Here is a 19,066-nt window from a genome sequence, read left to right on the forward strand (position 1 = left end):
AATCGGAAATTGAGGTGATCTATAGATCGTACTCAAAATACATAAAGCGCAACAACCTGCCAGGTGAAATCATGGTCAAGTTTCTCCAAAGACAGACTAGGGATTTAATCCTTAAAGCGGCAGCGGCAAGCCCCCTGAAACTGGGAGGAATGGATATCAGGGTCCTAAAGGACACTCTGTTTGAGGTACATCAGAAAAGGAAGGCTTATAAAGAGTTGATTTCAATCCTGCAAACTAATCAAATCCAGTACTCCTGGAACTTTCCTGAAGGTGTTGTGTTTAAATACAGAGATAAAAGGGAGAAAATAGACTCGGTTTTAAAAGCAGAAGAATGGGTGAAGCGACACTTCGGATCGATGGATGAAGATCAGCAAGAGCGAGGCGTCGGAGCAGGCACTTCAGAGAAGGGCTCAGCCGAAGACCCAGGAGCAGTAGGCAGAGTTCCAGCCAGAGATACGTATGATTTACGTCTAAGAGGACCGAAGTAACACTTTAAACTTTAAAGACTTGCAAACGAAAATGATGAGGGAAGAATCTCGGCATGCACTTGAATGGACTTGAACTAACATGAACTGACTAATTCTCTGACTTATTGGTTAAAAATGAAAGGTGGAATTTATAAAACTATCTGAATACTAACCGTTAATGATCTCTACTCTTGGGTTTTTAGTTATAGTGTGTGCTTGATTTTCTGTCTTTTTTAATCCTGGGGTTCTATCTCCCCCCCCTTCTTCATTTGTCTTTTAGTTTGTAGGTGTACCAAAAAACAAATAAAGCTACCCTGTCTTCATGGGATTAAAAAAAAAAAAGCATTGGTTCCTGTACTGATTGCTTACGACCCTCCCCTGTGAAAATCGCCCATTTATACTCACTTCTGTTTCCTATTTATTAGCCAGGTTTCGATCCACAAGAGGACTTGTCCTTTTATCCCATGACTATTGAGCTTACTTAGGAGCCTTTGATGAGGAACTTTATCAAAAGCTTTCTAGAAGTCAAGGTAAATAAAATCTATTGTGCTATGTCTGGACATGTGCAATTTTCCACTCAGGCTTAACTGCTGCTGGTGCTAGTAGCCAGCATAAGGAGGCTTGCCTGGACTTGTCTGACAGGCCACCTAGATGGAGCATGGGGAGGCATGTCTGGGCAGGCCACCTAGTTGGAGCTTGAAGCCCCAGAACAAAGGCAGGCAGGATCCTGAAACCTGCCTGTGAATTGGCCCCTGAGGGCAGCCAGCCAATCTGGAGCCTGGAGGCCATTTGAACTCACCAATTGTATAGGGGCTGGGAGTGGCTTAGGTGTATATATTTAGGGCAGTTGCCCCATGTAAAGCATTCCTGTTGAGATGCAATAAATTGTTGCTTGTTGAAATCACTGTGTCTTCACCTCTGCCGTGTTAAACCCACTATTAAACATATTGGGTCCCCCATCTCTACATGGTTGTTCACTCCCTCAAAGAACACTAACAGGTTAGTGAGACAAGAGCTTCCCTTACAGAACCCATGCTGAGTCTGCCTCAATAGTTTTTGTTCATCTATGTTCATACTAATTCTCTCCTTAATAACAGTTTCCACCAACTAACCCGGTACTGACATCAGACTGAGTGGCCTGTAATTTCTCGGGAGTTTCCCAGCCTGGATCTGGCAACCTTACCCCCCATTCCCTGCTGATGGCCAGGGGAGACCTGGCAACCCTAGACTGCTGCCAGGCCTAGGGTTGCCAACCTCCAAGTGAGATCTGGAGACCTACCCAGAATTACAGCTGAATTTTAGAAAAGCACAGATCGTCGCCCTGGAGAAAATGGCTGCTTTGGAGGGTGGACTCTGTGGCATTATACCCAGCTGAGGTCTCTCTCTTCCTCAAACCCAGCCCTCCTGGGAATCCTCTATTATGTTTTCAATTGCATAATTTAATTATGCAGAGCATTGTGTATGTACACTTCACAACAGCTTTCTATTCATTTGAATTTTCACCTTTGCATTACTGATGAGCCTCTTTTTTAAAAAAATCTAGATAATAAATGTGATAATGTAAAACCAAAGCAATTTTGGGCTGCTTTTTTTGTGTGTGGTGTTTTAGCAGTGTACATATATCCATAAATAATTTTGAGGAGGAGGAAGGAGGAGGAGGAAAAGAAAGAAGAAAAATAAGAAGACAAGAAGAAGAAAGAAAAGAAGAAAGAAGTACCATCATCAAATTAACTGGAGGTACAAAAAGCTGAAAATTATATGTGTTCCAATACCATCATGGCTTGGGACCAACATACCTGAAGAAATGCACACTCCCTTATGAACCTCTCTGACCACTACAGTAATATTTGGAGGCCCTCTTTTGGATCCACCACCTCCTGAGATTAGGCAGTCAGAAACCTGGGAGTGGGTCCCAAAACGCTGGAAGTCTCTGCCCAGGGAGATTTGTCCAATCCCCCTTTCTTGCCTTCTTTTCCCACTGTGTGAAGACTGTTTTGTTTCCTCTCAGTGATATCTCATTTCCCCCCAGTGTTTTAATTGTTGCTTTTATTTAATTTTTTATGTATGTTACCTCTCGTTTTAGGGCTTCTGCATTCTCATTTTACTTGCTGTTAAGTTTCTGTTTCTTTGGGGGGTTTTCTGTTCTGCACATTCTTTGCTCCATCTAGTGTTCAATTTGATATCACACAGGGTTTTTTCCAGCATATCTCCCTGCAGATTTAACCTGCAGGTTTTTATGCCAGACAGAAATCTGTGTAATATTGAATGGATCACTAGAGGGAGCAATACATGTGTGGAACAGAAAACAACAGCAATAACAAAAACACAAAGAAACAGGAACTACCTAGTGAGTAAAATGCAAATGGGTTAAAGTCCTTAATAGTTTTAAGGATTTTTTTGTTGGTTTTTAAGATACGATTTTTATTAAGTAAGTTTTACTTTGTTAGCTACCTTGGTAGCTTTTATGAGTGAGAAAAGCACTGTATAATTTCTGTAAAATAAATAAATACATTTTAAAATGTTGTTAAGTCAGGATCTAGTAGATACACCAACAGGGCAGAGCAAATCCATGGAACACTATAGGAACAAAACAGGCAGAAATCTGTTCCACCCTAAGAAAATCATCAGTTGTTCATCCAAGTGAAATTATTTGCTTTCAGGTTATGGTAATCAACTTGATTAATCTCTAATTATGAAAGGAAGCCATATTCAACAAACACTCTCGGAAAAAAAGTTATACTTTTTATATCTGTCCATTATCTTGAATCATGACAATTTGAGAGGAAAGAAATGGCCAATGAGAGACATAAATCTCTTTCTAAGCCCAATAGGTTAGTGATGGATTAAATGAAAACTACCAAACAAGTAAAAAAGGCATGCATGAATATTTATATGTACAAACACACACATATGTACACTGTCAGTAAAATATAACAACTACAACATATTGAATAAGAAGGAAATATATCTGAAATCATTTACACATGGCTACTCTGCTTTAGTAGCCGGTTTTGTGTAGTGGTTAAGTGCACAGACTCAGACCAACCCAGAATTACAGCTGAATTTTAGACAGCACAGATCGTCTCCCTGGAGAAAATGGCTGCTTTGGAGGGTGGACTCTGTGGCATTACATCCAGCTGAGGTCACCATAGTTCTGTCAAAGCTGTTCTCTCAAGGACAGTTCTGGAAAGAGCTCTCTTAGCCCCACCAGTGTTCCCTCTAAGCTGAGTTAGTGTCAGCTAGCTCACGGTTTTTATTCTCCAACTCACACATTTTTGCCTTCGCTCTGGAAGGATGGCTCTAGATCAAACTAATTTATGCAGTAGCCAAATCACTTGCTCACAACTTTAATGCCAGGAGCTCACAAAGTAGAATTGTTGCTCACAAGTCTCCACAGCTTAGGGGGAGCACTGAGTCCCTCCTACCTCACAGGGTGTCTGTTGTGGGGAGGGGAAGGGAAAGGAATTTGTAAGCCCCTCTGAGACTCCAAGTGAAGGGCGGGGTATAAATCCAATCTCTTCTCCTCCTCCTCCTCCTCCTCTTCTTCTTCTTTTTCTTCTTAGTAGCTCTGAGCCAAAGCATGGTGTGAATGGAGGAAATATGTTTAACAAACCTTTGTCTGTGTCTTTTATTCCAAGATTTTTTGTGCTCTCTTATGAAAAAATTGAAGGTTTCTGCAAGACGTGAGTGGGTAGGAGAAAGAAAACATCATGGTTGCCAAGGCAATTAAACTTATGGTACTTCATCATTATCAAATTCCAATTAATTGACTAGTTGGCTAGAATATGGAGGAGACAACATATTTGGATGTGCACTCAAGTCCACATCCCTCTGAAATACACATATTGGTCATCTATTCTGCATTACTTATAGTGGAATGTGTGTTCATATAAATGCATAATTCATCATTCTGCCCAACAAGTTATATGTATCTATGTACTTCTGCAGTTGGATTGGTGCCAAAGCCTTGGTACATAGTACTAGTAATTAATGAAAATGCCAGAATACTGGAGTAAGGTAGAGGGTATCAGTGTGATTGTAGGGGCAACAGGGGCTGGGATCAATCTGTTCAATCCTCTCCAAAGTATCACAAGATAAACAGTGGATGAAAAGGACATTAAAAACCCCACAAGTATTTTAATGAATATTTTTCTAATAAACTCACTCTTCATAATTAACAACAAAACCTTATGAATTTAAAAAATGATACTACTTGAAGACCCATACATGTAATGTTGACAAAATGTTCTATAAATCCTCTCTTCTCCTTACGCAGGAGAATGGACTTGCTTCCAAATTATGGTGACCCTATGAGTTAATATTCTCCAAAACATCCTGTTGTTAACAGCCCTGTTCAGGTCTTACAAACTGTGGGCTGTGGATTCCTTGATCAAGTCAATCCATTTTATGTTGGGTCTACCTCTTTTTCTGCTGCCTTCAGCTTTTCCTAGCATTATTGTCTTTTCCAGTGACTCTTGTCTTTTCATAATGTGACCGAAGTACAACAGCTGCAGTTTAATCATTTTAACTTCTAGATCCAGTTCAGTCTTGATTTGGTCAAACCCACTTCTTTGTCTTTTTGGAGGTTCACGGTATCTGTAAAACTCTCCTCCGATACCACACTTCAAAGGAATTCACTTTCTTTCTGTCAGCTTTCTTCATTGTCCAGCTTTCAAACCCATACACATAAATGGGGAATACCATGGGATGAATTACCTTTATCTTGGTTTCCAGCTACACATCCCTTCGGTCTCCTTCATGGCTGTCCTTGCCATTCTCAATCTCCTTCTCATTTCTTGGGTGCATTCTCCCTTTTGGTTGATGATGGAGCCAAAGAATAGAAAATCTTGAACAATTTAAATTTCTTCATCAATGAATGGATGACAGTGGCTAAATCATGGGAAGAGAGATAGGGAACCAGCTGTCTAACCAGCCAAAGCTGATTTGGCAACATTTGTGATGGGCCTCCATTGAAAATGAGGTGTCCAAGATCACTCCTAAACTCTTCACTATTGGCTCTGGTGTTAACAGCACCCCGCCAAGGGTTGGGAGTTGGATTCTCAATCCCTCCCCCACCCCCCACACGGCTCAGGCACAGGACCTCTATCTTCTATGGATTTAGTTTCCAACCAGACATGGCCTCCAAAGCCCTGGCCAGAATATCTGGGGCAGAGTCCGGTCAGTCATCCATCAACAGATACAGTTTGGTGTCATCAGTGTACTGGTGACAACCCAGCCCAACCCCCTGGACCAACTGAGCAATGGCACACATATAAATGTTAAACAGCATCAGGGAGATGATCACCCCCTGAGGTACTCCACATACCAAAGGAAAAAAACCTCTCCCCATGTGCCACCCTCTGTCCCTGACCATGGACAAAGGTGACCAGCTACTGCAAGGCAGTCCTCTGTATCCCCACGTTGGTGAGCTGGTGGGTCACAAGATTGCAATCGACCATGTCACACGCTGCTGTTAGATCAAGCAACAGCAGCAGCACTGACCCGCCTCAATCCAGGTGCCTCCGGAGGTCATCCATGAGGGCAACCAGCACGGTCTCCATTCCATGGCCAGGACGGAAGACAAACTGGAATGGGTCCAGAATGGAGGAGTCATCCAGGAAAGTCTGTTCTGCTACCAGTCTCTCAACTATCTTGCCCAGGAACAGAAGATCGACACTAGGCGTAGGATCCAGAGATGGTTTTTTCACGAGTGGTTTCACCACTGCCTTCTTTAAAGATGCTGGGATGGTCCTTGAAGGTGATGACTGGAGATCTTCCAGTATTATTTCTGTAAATGCATAGAAGCCCTCGGGAATAGGTAATTCGCATCAGTGGCTTCCCCATTATTGTGCTCTTAATAAATTATTCCATCCATACATGGAATGTTGCCAAAAAGTTCTATAAATCCTCTATTCTCCTTACACAAGAGGATGGATCTTAAATGGATGAAAATAATCTGGGGTTCCATTTAGTACATGTAGAGTTCAATCATATGTTTTGCTGACATAGGAAAGCTTTAGGATAATTATTACTTGTCTGAGATATGTATCGTCCTATGAAATGCAATATGGATATCTCTTCAGCGAGTATTTCATTCTCCAAGAGCATGTACACATAATGCTCATAATTCATCTTTCCTCATAGACCAGAGTGGGTATTGATCATATAACCAATTAAAAAGTGCACAATGAATATAATAACTATATGTAACAGCTGTAGATTTTAATGCTAAACTTCAGTCAAAGTTCAGTGATCCTCAATACCTTTGTCCTTGCATATTGTGTACTATTACTTTGATCATATTTGTTGTATTTTTGTGGTAAGAGTTTTTCATTCTTATCTGGATGAACACTGGGAACACTGAAGTCTGTGAAGTCCATATCCCCAGTATTTCTTTCCATCAGCAATCCTCTGGTTCCCTGAAGCCCCCACTGAAAACAGAAAGCATTCTGCTCAGTTAGGATGAGGAGAACACAACAAACCACAGAAAATAACCAACCTATTAATGAGAGGAAGATTTGCTCTGTCGGACATCTGAGATGGAGCCTTCCATGGTGCATCCCATACTGGTCCAAGGGGGCCATGATACTTAGGAACAAGTTTGTTTGTTTGCTTAAGGGGGCTGCAGCAAGAAAGAGGGCAGGACTGTTCCATGCTATGACCACCATTTCACAGGTCAGTTCTTACATGGAACATACACACACACACACACACACACTTTATATTATTTTATGCTGGTAATAGCCTTACATTTCTGGTTAATTTGACAGTGAATATGAATAAATGCAACTGCTTTAGGACTTCAGTATCACATACATCAATTAGAAAGGCATTTCTAGGAGGACATTTCTGCAGGTGGAAGAGACAAGATGACTTTTCATTGTAGACCCCTGCACTTTACTTACAAATGAAGAATTCTAGGGTGTGGTAGATTGAAGCAGCACAGAGAGATTGAAAGGTTCCATTCCATGATATGTTTCATGGTACATTGGGCCCTTTTAAATGGATTTCATGATCACCTCTGCCCCAAATGATAAGAAGTTACAAGAGATAGCCGAATTAATTCTGAGGGAATGAAATGATACTATATATGTAGGAGTCCTGATCCAGCAACAACCACAAGTAGCTGGTCACATTCTACAGTTGATGGCTTTTGAATCTCAACTGGATTCACTTCAAAAGGCACATCCACACAGTTGAATAGGATCTGAATGCAAGCTGTGATTAAGTTGCCCCCCAAGCCGGAATAAAGAGACGGACATGAAGTGTTGGATTAACTATAGGGCCACTTTATTAACAATCAACTTAAACTGGGACTAACGGCAAGGGTAATACAGTTTTGCGGTACAGTCAAGGCCAGGGGTTGAACAACCCCTCCCTTGCCATGTGAAATAGAGTGAGCCACCCTGCCCCAAGCGACTCCCGCCCAGCCAGCTAGCTGATGTAGGACAGCCACATAGACCCATCCCCCGGGCCACAGGGCCCAAAGGGAGGACCCAATGAGGGCTGTCCTAAAGGCAGTCTGTTTTCCCCACCCCATGCCGCCAGGCATAAAGCCTGTACTGACTCAACCCCTTCATCCCCAAAGAAGGGGTGTCAGTTGGTGCTCACCAGACCGCAACTTGTCTCAGCATAAAACCCTGCCCAACTATAAGTGACCAGGCCTAACTAACACAGCTCCATCCTTACAACAACCTTGCACCACTGCTGCAGTACAGGGTAGGCAAAAACACCCCCTCCCAGATTCCAATCAGGAAGGGGCAAAAAATTCCTACCCGGCCTCCAAAACCAGGCGACCAGCCAAAGCCTGTACTGCTAACAGGGTGGGAGGATGGGCAGAAATTTGCTGTGTAAATGCGGCCGAGGAGGGTGGGGGCCGACTTATAAGCTCACTGGCCCCACCCCCCGCAGGGACCCGTATGCGGCACGTTTGCTGCAAAAATCAACGTCCCGCCTCTCCAGCTGGGCAGCAACGGTGCCTCGTCAGCCCCATGGCCGCAAGGGCCGGGGGCTGTTCGAAATGGAATATATGTGCATCCAGATGTTTATCCATATCAGGAATGTGTGCAGAAAGACTACATACACATGTTAATCTACCTTGCTGAATGGAACAATACTGTTATTTTAGTATTGTTCTGTTTCCTAATGCACCAACCGAGCATGGGAAGTACCCAAATAGAGAGTGCTTATCTTTAAATCAACTTCAGTTTCATTAAAAGCAAAAAACATCCCCTCTATACACTGATATAGCAACTGCTAGGTAAATTCATGTTGCCAAATTGTGTATTCCCATCCAACCAGAAATAGTCAATGCTCATTTGAACAAACATCTTCTTGTCATTAGTACCTCTCAAGAGCTAAAGCCTGAAATAATTTAATCTCATTTGATGGCTATAGAAATATTTTCAGGGAAAAACTCAGACAATTGAACAGCATCTAAAAATATACTGGAGTGTATCTGTAACACTTCGTTCAGCAAAGTTTAAAGCCTTCCTCCAACCTAAGAACCTTTCCCCAATTTAAGTGACCCTTCTACCAGAAGAAGAGATTCTTGAGGAACCATCCTTAGGCTGTGAAGAAGGGTCCTTAGGCAAGAAACACTTTGCTAAGGAAAATATTCGTCTCTCTGTGACAGTAAAACAAGTATTTTCACTTATCAAATGAAAAATAAAATAAAATTCAAAGGAATTATTATTGAATAACCAAGCTTAATTATTTTTCACAGCAGTCATTCAAGTAACCATTGATTATAACTGAATATTGAAAGTAACCATATTACTTATTAAGGAAATGTATATGTTGCTTCTCTAGAGATCTGCTCTTACATAGTGAACCATTTCTATTGCTTCATTTCAAGTATTCCTTGTATTCAGAGAGGTCTCCATTAGATCTGTATATACTTTGCCTGCCCACCCCTCGAATAAAATATGTTAAATTGGGAATTTGCAGTGTGCTGGGTTGCATTGTGCTTACAGAGCAATCCTCCTAACAGGGCAAACCCACCTCAGCTCAGAGCCAGGTGCAGGGTCCTTCTGGACCTTCGTCATGGCCTGCACACCAGTGCATAGAGGAAAGAGAGAACATGTTCCAGCCCATGACTGCAAAGCCGTAAGGCTCCATATGCTTTCCCAACCCGGAAGAGGCCCCCAGCTGAGTCACACTGACTGCAAAGCTTGAGGACACAAAGTTTGAGGACACACACACACCCCCGGCATGCCACAGCCACTGGCTTCTGCAGCCCTAAGCATGAGGAGCCTGTGAACTGGCATAAACTGACCACCATGGCCTGAAGCCATATGCTGAACAAGCCCAATAACAGGCCCCAGGGCCCCAGTTGTGGCTGTGGGTCTCCTGCCGCCCAAAGGGGAGGCACCTTGCTGGGGAGACCTGGCTGGATGAAAGTAGGGGAGGTGGGTGCCAGCCACCTAACCACTGACACTTTGTGTGCTGTGGAGGCCAACAGCGGGTGCCAGTCACTTGACAGCAGAAGGCCCAATCTTCCCTGACCTTCCTGGGGCTCTCCCTGCATCCTCCTGTGCCAGAGTCAAACCTAGCCTGCTGGAGCAGGCTCACACCCACAGACAGATCTTCCAAGTGCGAGGGCTCCATGTGGCCAGCCATCAAACTGAGGAGGGAGGGCCACCGTTGCCAGACCTGGCTGACAAGCCATCCCTCAATTGGCCAGTGCTCCTGCGCTGAGCTCCAATTGGGTCGCCCCACCCTCGTGTTTCCTCTGAGGAGTTGGGGGCAGGAAAAAGTCTGTGCCTGTTCCATGGGCAGGCACCAGTCATTCATGATATTATTAATTCAATCCTAAGAAACAAAAATGAGTCCTGAACATTTACGAGCATAGTATTACATTAATATCTATTCAAATTTTACTTTCTTTTAAAATTAATCTTATTTCATTCACATAACAGCTCAAAGAAAGGAACAAATCCCATGTTACAGTATACTGAAAGGTTGCCACCAGAATATTATTATAGATTGGACCAAATAGACTCCTAGGAAGTGAGTGCCTGCCTGTCTGGGGAGAGAACATTTAATCAAAGGCAGAGTTGTTGCCACCTGCTCTGCCCTAACTACTGGGACTATAAAGGAAGCTGCCTTCTAGAAATGAGGGAAGGAAGTACTTTCTGCCTACCTGGGGAGAGGATGTTTCTTCAAGGGCAGAATTGTTGCCTCATGCTGTGCCTTATGAAATAGTTTGCTAATGGCAAGTATTAATTGTGAAAGTTGATTGTCTTTTGTGTGTTTTGTTTATTCTAAGCACTTTGGGTCTATATTGGATAGAAAAAAGAGGTTAAAATATCCAAAAATATAAATAAATAGTACAAGCCAAAGGCCCTTCTGCCAATACAAAAGCCTCTCTGAAAAAAAAACTGCTGATCACTCCTTTCCGCTGTAGTCCCTTGCAAAGTATCAAGCACTTTTCTAAAGGGTGCCTCAACATTCAAAATGCTTTTGGGAAAAACACTGGAAGAGAAGGAAGCTAGTAAATATCATGCTGTAAACAGAACTCTACTTGTGGTTATTAAGGTTGATTCCTTGACTGGTTTAATTCAGAAAGCTACTCTGTCGTTGTTGTTGTTTTTAACCTGAATCACTTAAATACAAAACAGCACTTCACATAACGATAACTTTGCCATTAATAATTACTCTTTTTCTTTGCAGTACTTTGAAATTTAAAAAAAAATAGAACTTACATTCAATATCAAGGTACATGCTCTTTTGATGCCCACCAATTCTACTTGCAGCTTCACAGTCATATCTCCCTGAATCTGACAACTTCACATCTTTAATGTGCAGTGACGACCTTCCATGCTGCCCTTTGACTTCTATATGGCCATCTGGGCTCTGTTTACAGTGATTCAGGAAAAAGAAAGTATTTTGTTATGTATTATATGTTAAACATTATTGTTAATTACATACAAACATAAGATCCTGGTAGTGAAGCATTTTTTTGGGGCAACATGTGTGTTGCATATTTTGAAAACAAAATTAGAATTGTTTGTAGTGTTGCCAACTCCAGCTTGTGAAATTTCTGGAGATTTGGGGGTAGAAGCTAGGGAAGGTACCGTTTAGGGAGGAGAAAGAGCTCAGTGGGGATGAAATTCCATAGAGTGAAGCTGCCATTGATCTCTATAGCCTTGAGATCACCTGTAATTCTGGGAGAACTCCAGGACCCATCTGGAGGATGGAAACACTAATTGCTTGTGTAAAAATAATATGAAGACAGCTGAACCTATTTTGCATTTTTACAATGTCTTAAGGAAGATTTTAAAAACTAAGTAACAGTATTCTATTGAGTAATATGGTATGAAATATTAGTTTTCAAATAATTCAGTTTTCATTTCACACAGTTTTCCAAAATTCTTATAGTTCTTTAAGGTCCTCTTGAATGTTTACAGCATCTTTGGCAGTACAAGTTGTGTGGTTTAGGATGTAACCTGGAGATCTCCCACTATTAGAACTGATCTCCAGATGACCAAGATCAGTTCCCTCGATACTTTGGAGGGCGGACTCTATGGCATTATACTCTGGTGAGGTCCCTCCACCTCCCCAATCCCCACCCTTCCCAGGCTCCACCCCCTAAACCCCCAGGTATTTCCCAACCCAGAGCTGGCAACCCTATTTAGGCCTGTATGTATATGAAATATAAATGCAAGCTCTGTGTCACACATTATACTTTATATGTGAGGAGAAGAAGCTTGCAAAGCTTGATGTCTGTTATCACTTTGTACATTTAAAAAAAATGATGTTATGTTCATGAGGAAACTGGCAGTCTTTGTTGTTGTTACTAAAGCAGAATGTACATACGATATAATGAAAAAGGTATAAAACTGGGTTCCTTAAAATCATAATGCTTTTCTTTAAAAATGTTTATATTCAATCTTTTTGATTAAAAAAAAATACTCCTGTTGTATTGCCATTACAAAGTTTGGGAAACACAACATACACAGTTCATTTTATTATCTTACACATTCCCATAACTATGAAAGGACAATATTGCTAGAATTAAATAAAAGGCAATAGATACAATTGTATATGTTAGGCAGACTAAAGTCTCATTAATGAAACTTAGGGTGCTATGTTAAAGTGGGAATAAGTTCCATTGAATAATATGAGACTTACTTCTGAAAATATCTGCTTAGAAGTACCCCCTAAGTCTGACAAATTTGAAATGTACAATATTTACATATGTTTAACTTTTTCTCAGTTGTTATCTTTGTAGAGCACACACACACCACCACCACCACCACCATCACAAGGTTTGCTATAAGACCTCCTAAATTTTATCTCATCAGGTAACTCACATGACCTTTTTTAACAGTCAATTCCTCTCTAAGCATCATTTTTTTTACACCGTGCAAAATACAGATAGGAGTCCCCTGGGTATTGCTGGCAATTATTTATCTTGCAATAAATAATCAATGACTTATTCTGAACTCTTGCTGCTAGCAATCCTGCATACTGTCTGAAGAACTGAGCCTGAAAATCTAATACAATTATCATGTTTTAGAAACTATACAACATAGATCACAAGCTATCTATATCAATATGTCAAACATCCATTCAATATCTGTACACGGGTTTGGATTGTACATATATTTCCTTTTTGTGGAAGGTAATTCTACTAGTGAAGAAAGAAACAATTCTGCAGATTCCCTACTTCAGACTTCAACATTTGCCACCCAAGCTATTTCTAGGATTCTAATGACCTATTCTGTTTTTTTTAGGATTCCAGAATTCAAAATTGGATCCAGCTAATTGTTTTATCAGTATCTAAAATTAAAGAAAACATCTCTCTGAATCAGCAATAAATAATTTTAGTTAATTATTACAATTCGTTACAGAAAATAATGCACATACTAAAGATAGGAGCGTGTATTTCTTGTGGGTTGTTTGTTTGTTTTGGAGTGGGGAATATTCAATGTGGTCAGAGGCCAAAGTCAGAGGCTCCTGAAGTTTTCTCCCTAAAATCTGACATTGGTCGTTCGAACACATTTTAGCTGGCCATTTGGCGCTTGTAATTTTTAGTGTTCAGTGCTTCCCAACTGACTGCTACGTCCCCCAATGTGCCATCTGTGTACAGTCATTGAACAATTAATGATTAAATTCATTGAAAAATGCATGTGAAAACTGCAAACTGACTGCTAAAGTGCTTTCCTTTAAACCAAAAATTTCCCAAAAAATGGAATTAACTTCTTCCCTTTCTTCCTAATTTATAGAAATAATGTTTAACCAATAGGTTAATAAAAGTAATTCTTTTTATCTATATGATTTCTTAGCATTCTGAAAAAGGAAGGTTAACATAATTTAAATAAATGAACTGAAAAAATAGTAAAGCAAAATTCCCCTTATAAAGGCACGTAAGAAAACAGTAATGGAGGATAAAATTTAGGTGAAACAGTGAGAATGAAAAGCTTGCAGATGACAACAACTTGTTCAAAAGAGGTAAACTCTCCAACCGGCTAATTCTTTTTATTTCTAAAATGAAATGTTGCCTCTTCAAAGAATGAATATCCTCTTTTCCTGTAGCCTTGAGCTCTTCTTATCACCCAATTTACAATGTAAGACACATTTGCCAATCACTGAATAATTACTATAAGAATAGAATGATCAAAAGTTAGGGCTGCCTTTGGGGAGAGGCACAACAAAACCAAACAAAAACTACTTAATCCCAAACTGCTGAACAACAGGCATCAGTACTGTCGACTGTTTTTCTATCAAAGATTGTCATTAAATTGATCAAGGTCAGCAGTAGAGATTTTGTCTTTTAGGGGTTTGTTTTTCTTTTTTAAGCACACATTCAACCACCAAAGGACAAGTTGGACCAATTAAATCCTTCTGCATCCTTAGCAACTTTGACAGCTGTTTACAGTAGAAAAATCCTAAAACCAAATAACAATCCATACATCCAAATAAAACAGAACAATTGGCATTACCTTGCGCTCTACTCATTGGCTGTGTAAAGGTGATTTGAGACAATGTTGGGATGCAGTAATCTGAGTTTTATGCCACTGCTGTTGCTGCTCAGCCAAACAAGGCAGGGTAACAGCACGGGATTTAACAGTGCCTGCCTATCTAAGCAATGGCATGCTGTCTCTGCAGTTGTGGAATCCTGACCTCTTCTTCCAATATGACAATGCAATATTACCCAGTAGCAATCTCTTACTTTCCAAAGGAAAGTGATATAATGCCATAGGATTCACAGTCCAGGGGAAGTTATCTCTGTAGTCTGGAGATCGACTGCTATTCCAGGAGATCTACAGACCCTACCTGGAGGTTGGCTGCCCTAGATCCAAACTGGGATTTGCTAGAGAAGGAAATATAGAGACATATGCTTTGAGGCATAAAAGGAATTGGCAAGGAGATCTTTAAGTAGGAATCTATGTTGCAAATAGCCATTTAAAACTTTTGGCCCTATTATAATTAAATTAAATACAACAACCACAACTCTCTGCATTCAATCTGAGGTGCGATAGTTATAATAGATAAAATTCAGTAAAAAAGCTAGCTGCTTCCTGAGGTCCTGTATGCAAAACAAGATTATTCTCTTTTATTTTAAACCAATACTTGAATTTAAACAATGCTAAATAATAATAATCTCAATAGGGTACTTCTATAATTAAAGTTTATTATGCTGATTCAGCATACTGCAGCAATTCAAAATAATGTAGAATGCCAAAATTATTGGGAAAGGAATAGCAAATAGAAACAAATAATATATTATACCCTTTTTGGAAATGTAGTTCTCTCCTGCAGCCGATAATTTCACATATGCTATTTTATTGAAAGTTTCAATATAGAGAATATGGTTATCTTGTTTTGAACATATGCCACTTGTACATTTGAGCATTCATTGTCTATTTGGATAGTTTTTAAAAAAAACTAGCATTTTTATGTGCTTTTATTTTCAGCTGAGTCATTCTGTATATAAATGTGTTTTCGCATGGCAACATTCTATACTTGCCAGAATCAGTTGGCTGCCTGACCTGCCCATCAGAAGGTATGCCTGAGTCCCGCGGGGCCTGTCTGGGGGGGAGGGGGAGGCCTGCGGCTGGCCTACCTGTTTCCCTGAAACCATCCAGCCCTAAACTATCTTGCGGGAAAACATTCCTCAGCCACACTTATCTACTATAAATGACAATTTTCTAAACTATAGACATTTCACAACAGTCATTTCCGAAGACTCCTCCTTCTCATTCCCACATAACCTACTGAGACTTTCATCACGACCACTCACTTTCAACCCACCTTCCCTTGAGACCTCTGCTCTAACAGGATGGACAGTGCAACCACAAGCACATTGAATGATATGGACATCCAACATGAAATGACTTCGCAGACTGTTGTTGACACTACTCCATAGACCCCTGTGTGCAATATTTTCTGGTCCACATTGTATGACCTTGGACACCGGCTATTGTGTAACATAAGGTATGTGAGACTTTACTTCCACATTTGTATCTTTCACTTCCAAACTGCTAATATTTACTTTACCTCCTTCCAGCCTATGCATTCGTTACACATCACATCTTTCTAGAGCTCGTTGTATTGCTTTCTCAATGGGCTTCTAGTTTAAAAATAACTGCCTTTTTTTTAAGAACATAAAGATCCCTAGAGGATTAGACCAATGGTCCATCTAGTCCAGCATCCTGTCTCACACAGTGGCCAACCAGTTCCTCTGGATAGCCAACAACAGGGCATAGAGGCTGAGGCCTTCCTCTGATGTTGCCTCCTGGTTCTGAGATTCAGAAGCTTCATGTCTCTGAATGTGGAGATCCACCTCAGTCGCCATGGCTAGTAGCCATTGATAGACTTTTCCTCCATAAATCTACCTAATCCCCTTTTAAAGCTGTTTATTCCTTTGGCCATCAATACATCCTCTGGCAGCAAATTCCACATTTTAATCACTCTCTGTGTTAATAAGTATTTCCTTTTGTCTGTCCTGAACCTACTAACCATCAGTTTCATTGGATTTCCTCGAGTTCTAATATTTTGGAGAGGCAGAAAAATTTCTCTTTCTCAGCTCTCTCCATTCTTAAAACCAACAATAACACATTATGAAAACAATTAAAAGCAGAGTTAAAATGCACATACAAAACCATAAAAGAATAATTAAATAATTGGGCAGGAATGAGAGATTACTTAGGAAACACCGAAAGAAAGAAAGAAAGAAAGAAAGAAAGAAAGAAAGAAAGAAAGAAAGAAAGAAAGAAAGAGTATTCACTCATTGATGGAAGATGGCAACAGAAGGGGACAGGAAACTATTCCTTGGGAGAAAGTTCCAGAGTTTGGGTGCCACAACCATGGAGGACCTTTTAAGGTTACCTTCAATCTAAACTCCGAAAGCAGGGGCAACAAAAGCAGGGCCTTGGAAGATGACCACAGTTTAGGAATGCCATTTCCCAGTTGGGGGCGGAGGACCCCCAATTTTTGGGCCCTGATTCTGGCCAGCTAGCTGGTGGGGAGGGGGAATCCCACCCCCAAATGCAACATAATGACATCACACAGATGTGACATCATCAAGTTGGCAACGCCACACGCTGATGTTCTGGTATTTTGCCCAAAATACCAGAATGTTGCCAACATGATGATGTCATCACCATACTTTTGTCATCACCATAGAGTAGATGTCATAGATGTCATAACCATAGAGAAACCATAGAGTTTTCCCCAAAATACCAGAGTGTCACCACACTATGTTGCCAACGTGATGACATCACTTCCACTTGATGTCACTATGTCACGCACACATCACGCACTTCCCCTACTCTTGGAAAGTCACTCCCCTGCTACTGAATCAATCTAACATGGCAACCCTACCACAGTTGTCAGGTAGGTTCATAAGGGAGTAGGCAGTCCTTCAGGTATGTTGGTCCCAAACCATACATGTCTTTAAAGGTCAACACTTGTACCTTCAGTTCCGCCCAGAAACAGATTACTGCCATTATAGATAGGGCAAGACTGAAGTGTTATGGTCCTATAACCCACCCCAGTCAACTTTCTGGCTGTAGCATTATGCAACAATTGAAGTTTCTAAATACTTTTCCTGGGGAATCCCCATTTAGAATGCATTTCAGTAATCTAATCTAGGTATAACTAGGACATACACCACTGTGGCCAGCTCTTTTCTGCCATGGAAAGGTCATAGCTGCGACCTGCTTATCCAGTAGTAGGCGTGAGGCCAAGAGCCAGTTTAATTTAAGGTACTAGTACTTGCCTCTAAAATTCTTCATAACCTGGAGCCCACATAGTATTTCTCCTGTTTGGCAATTGCATTTCTCACAACAAGGTCTCATTTGATGTCAAGATTATGCTGTACTACAGCCCAGACTCAAGACTTTTCTGTGGCTCTCCTGCTGCTGTGATACAGCCTCCCAGAAGGGATGAGGCAAACATTTGTTAACAGTGCCTTCCAACGAGACTACAAAATAGAACTGTTTATGGGAACCTATTACACAGCTTGGTGGACTTTGACTTCTCTTTTTCAATAACTTTCAGAAATAATATTTGCACTGTATTTATAGTTATTACCCACCTTCAAACTTGACTGCACTGGGAGAAAGAGAGTATATAATAAATATGGTAAGTAAATGCAGCTTTCCCAAGTGGTATATGCATATCTCTAATTTGAAGCCTGCATGATTATGGTGATACAATCCTCCCTTTCCTCCTTCCCTTATAACTATTGATTGTATCAGAAGAGAAGAGAACAGATTGGATTTATACCCTGCCCTTCACAGCCCAAAGGAGTCTCAGAGCGGCTTACAAACTCCCTTCCCTTCCCCTCCCCACAACAGACACCCTGTGAGGTAGGTGGGGCTGAGAGAGAAACTACTCTTTTTCAAGAACAGCTGTGCCAGAACTATGGCTTGCCCAAGGTCATCCAGCAGGTGCAAGTGGAGGAGTGGGGAATCAAATCCGGTTCTCCCAGATTAGAGTCCGAGCACTTAACCACTACACCAAACTGATTCCTGTCCCCTCCCAAAAAAAATTCCTCCAAGAAAATTATTGTTAAATGCAAATTCAGGGGCTCTTAGGTACAGGGCAACTAGGGAAGCTGCCCCAAACTGGGGACCCCCCACTGCCACCACTACCATTACACCACTCCCTCCATCATTAATTGTCCCTGTGCTTCCTCAGTAGACAGGATGGGTGGCTGGCTGTACAGCCATGGGATGGAAGGTGAGAGATAGAGGCTGTGGAGATGTTCTGTCTATCACTCACTACCACAAGGTGTCTCACCTCTTGAGTCACAGCAGTGGCAACCTAGGAGTAGGTTGGGGGTGCCTTGCTGTAAGCTGCCCTGAGCATGCTCGTGGGGAGGGCGGGGTATAAATATAATGAAATAAATAAATAATAATAAATAACCTGGGTGGCAATCACTGTAGGGAGGTGGAAGGGCCCCCATAGCCTCCCTTCACCCAGCCACTAGAGTCATTGTGGCTACTTCTGCCCTGACACCCTTGTAAGGGGTTGTGAATGAGAGATGATAGAGGGGCTCCAACTACCAACCAGTTGCTAACCCAGCCCCTGCTCCAGCCTCCTACCTTACTGTCACAGGTCCCTCGATTTGTGGCAGTAGTGAC

The 19,066-nt window shown here is 41.3% G+C and overlaps 1 protein-coding gene across 1 annotated transcript in view; it reads right to left on the reverse strand.

The window, feature by feature from the left end:
* NCAM2 (neural cell adhesion molecule 2) overlaps nt 1–19,066 on the reverse strand; it is a 454,404-nt gene that overhangs the window by 162,382 nt on the left and 272,956 nt on the right. Inside the window, 1 exon segment of the mRNA XM_015422532.1 lies at nt 11,174–11,324. Coding sequence (XP_015278018.1) covers nt 11,174–11,324 — 151 coding nt within the window.

Source organism: Gekko japonicus, unplaced genomic scaffold, assembly GCF_001447785.1.
Source record: "Gekko japonicus isolate JY-2015 unplaced genomic scaffold, Gekko_japonicus_V1.1 scaffold1351, whole genome shotgun sequence".
Lineage (NCBI taxonomy): Eukaryota > Metazoa > Chordata > Lepidosauria > Squamata > Gekkonidae > Gekko > Gekko japonicus.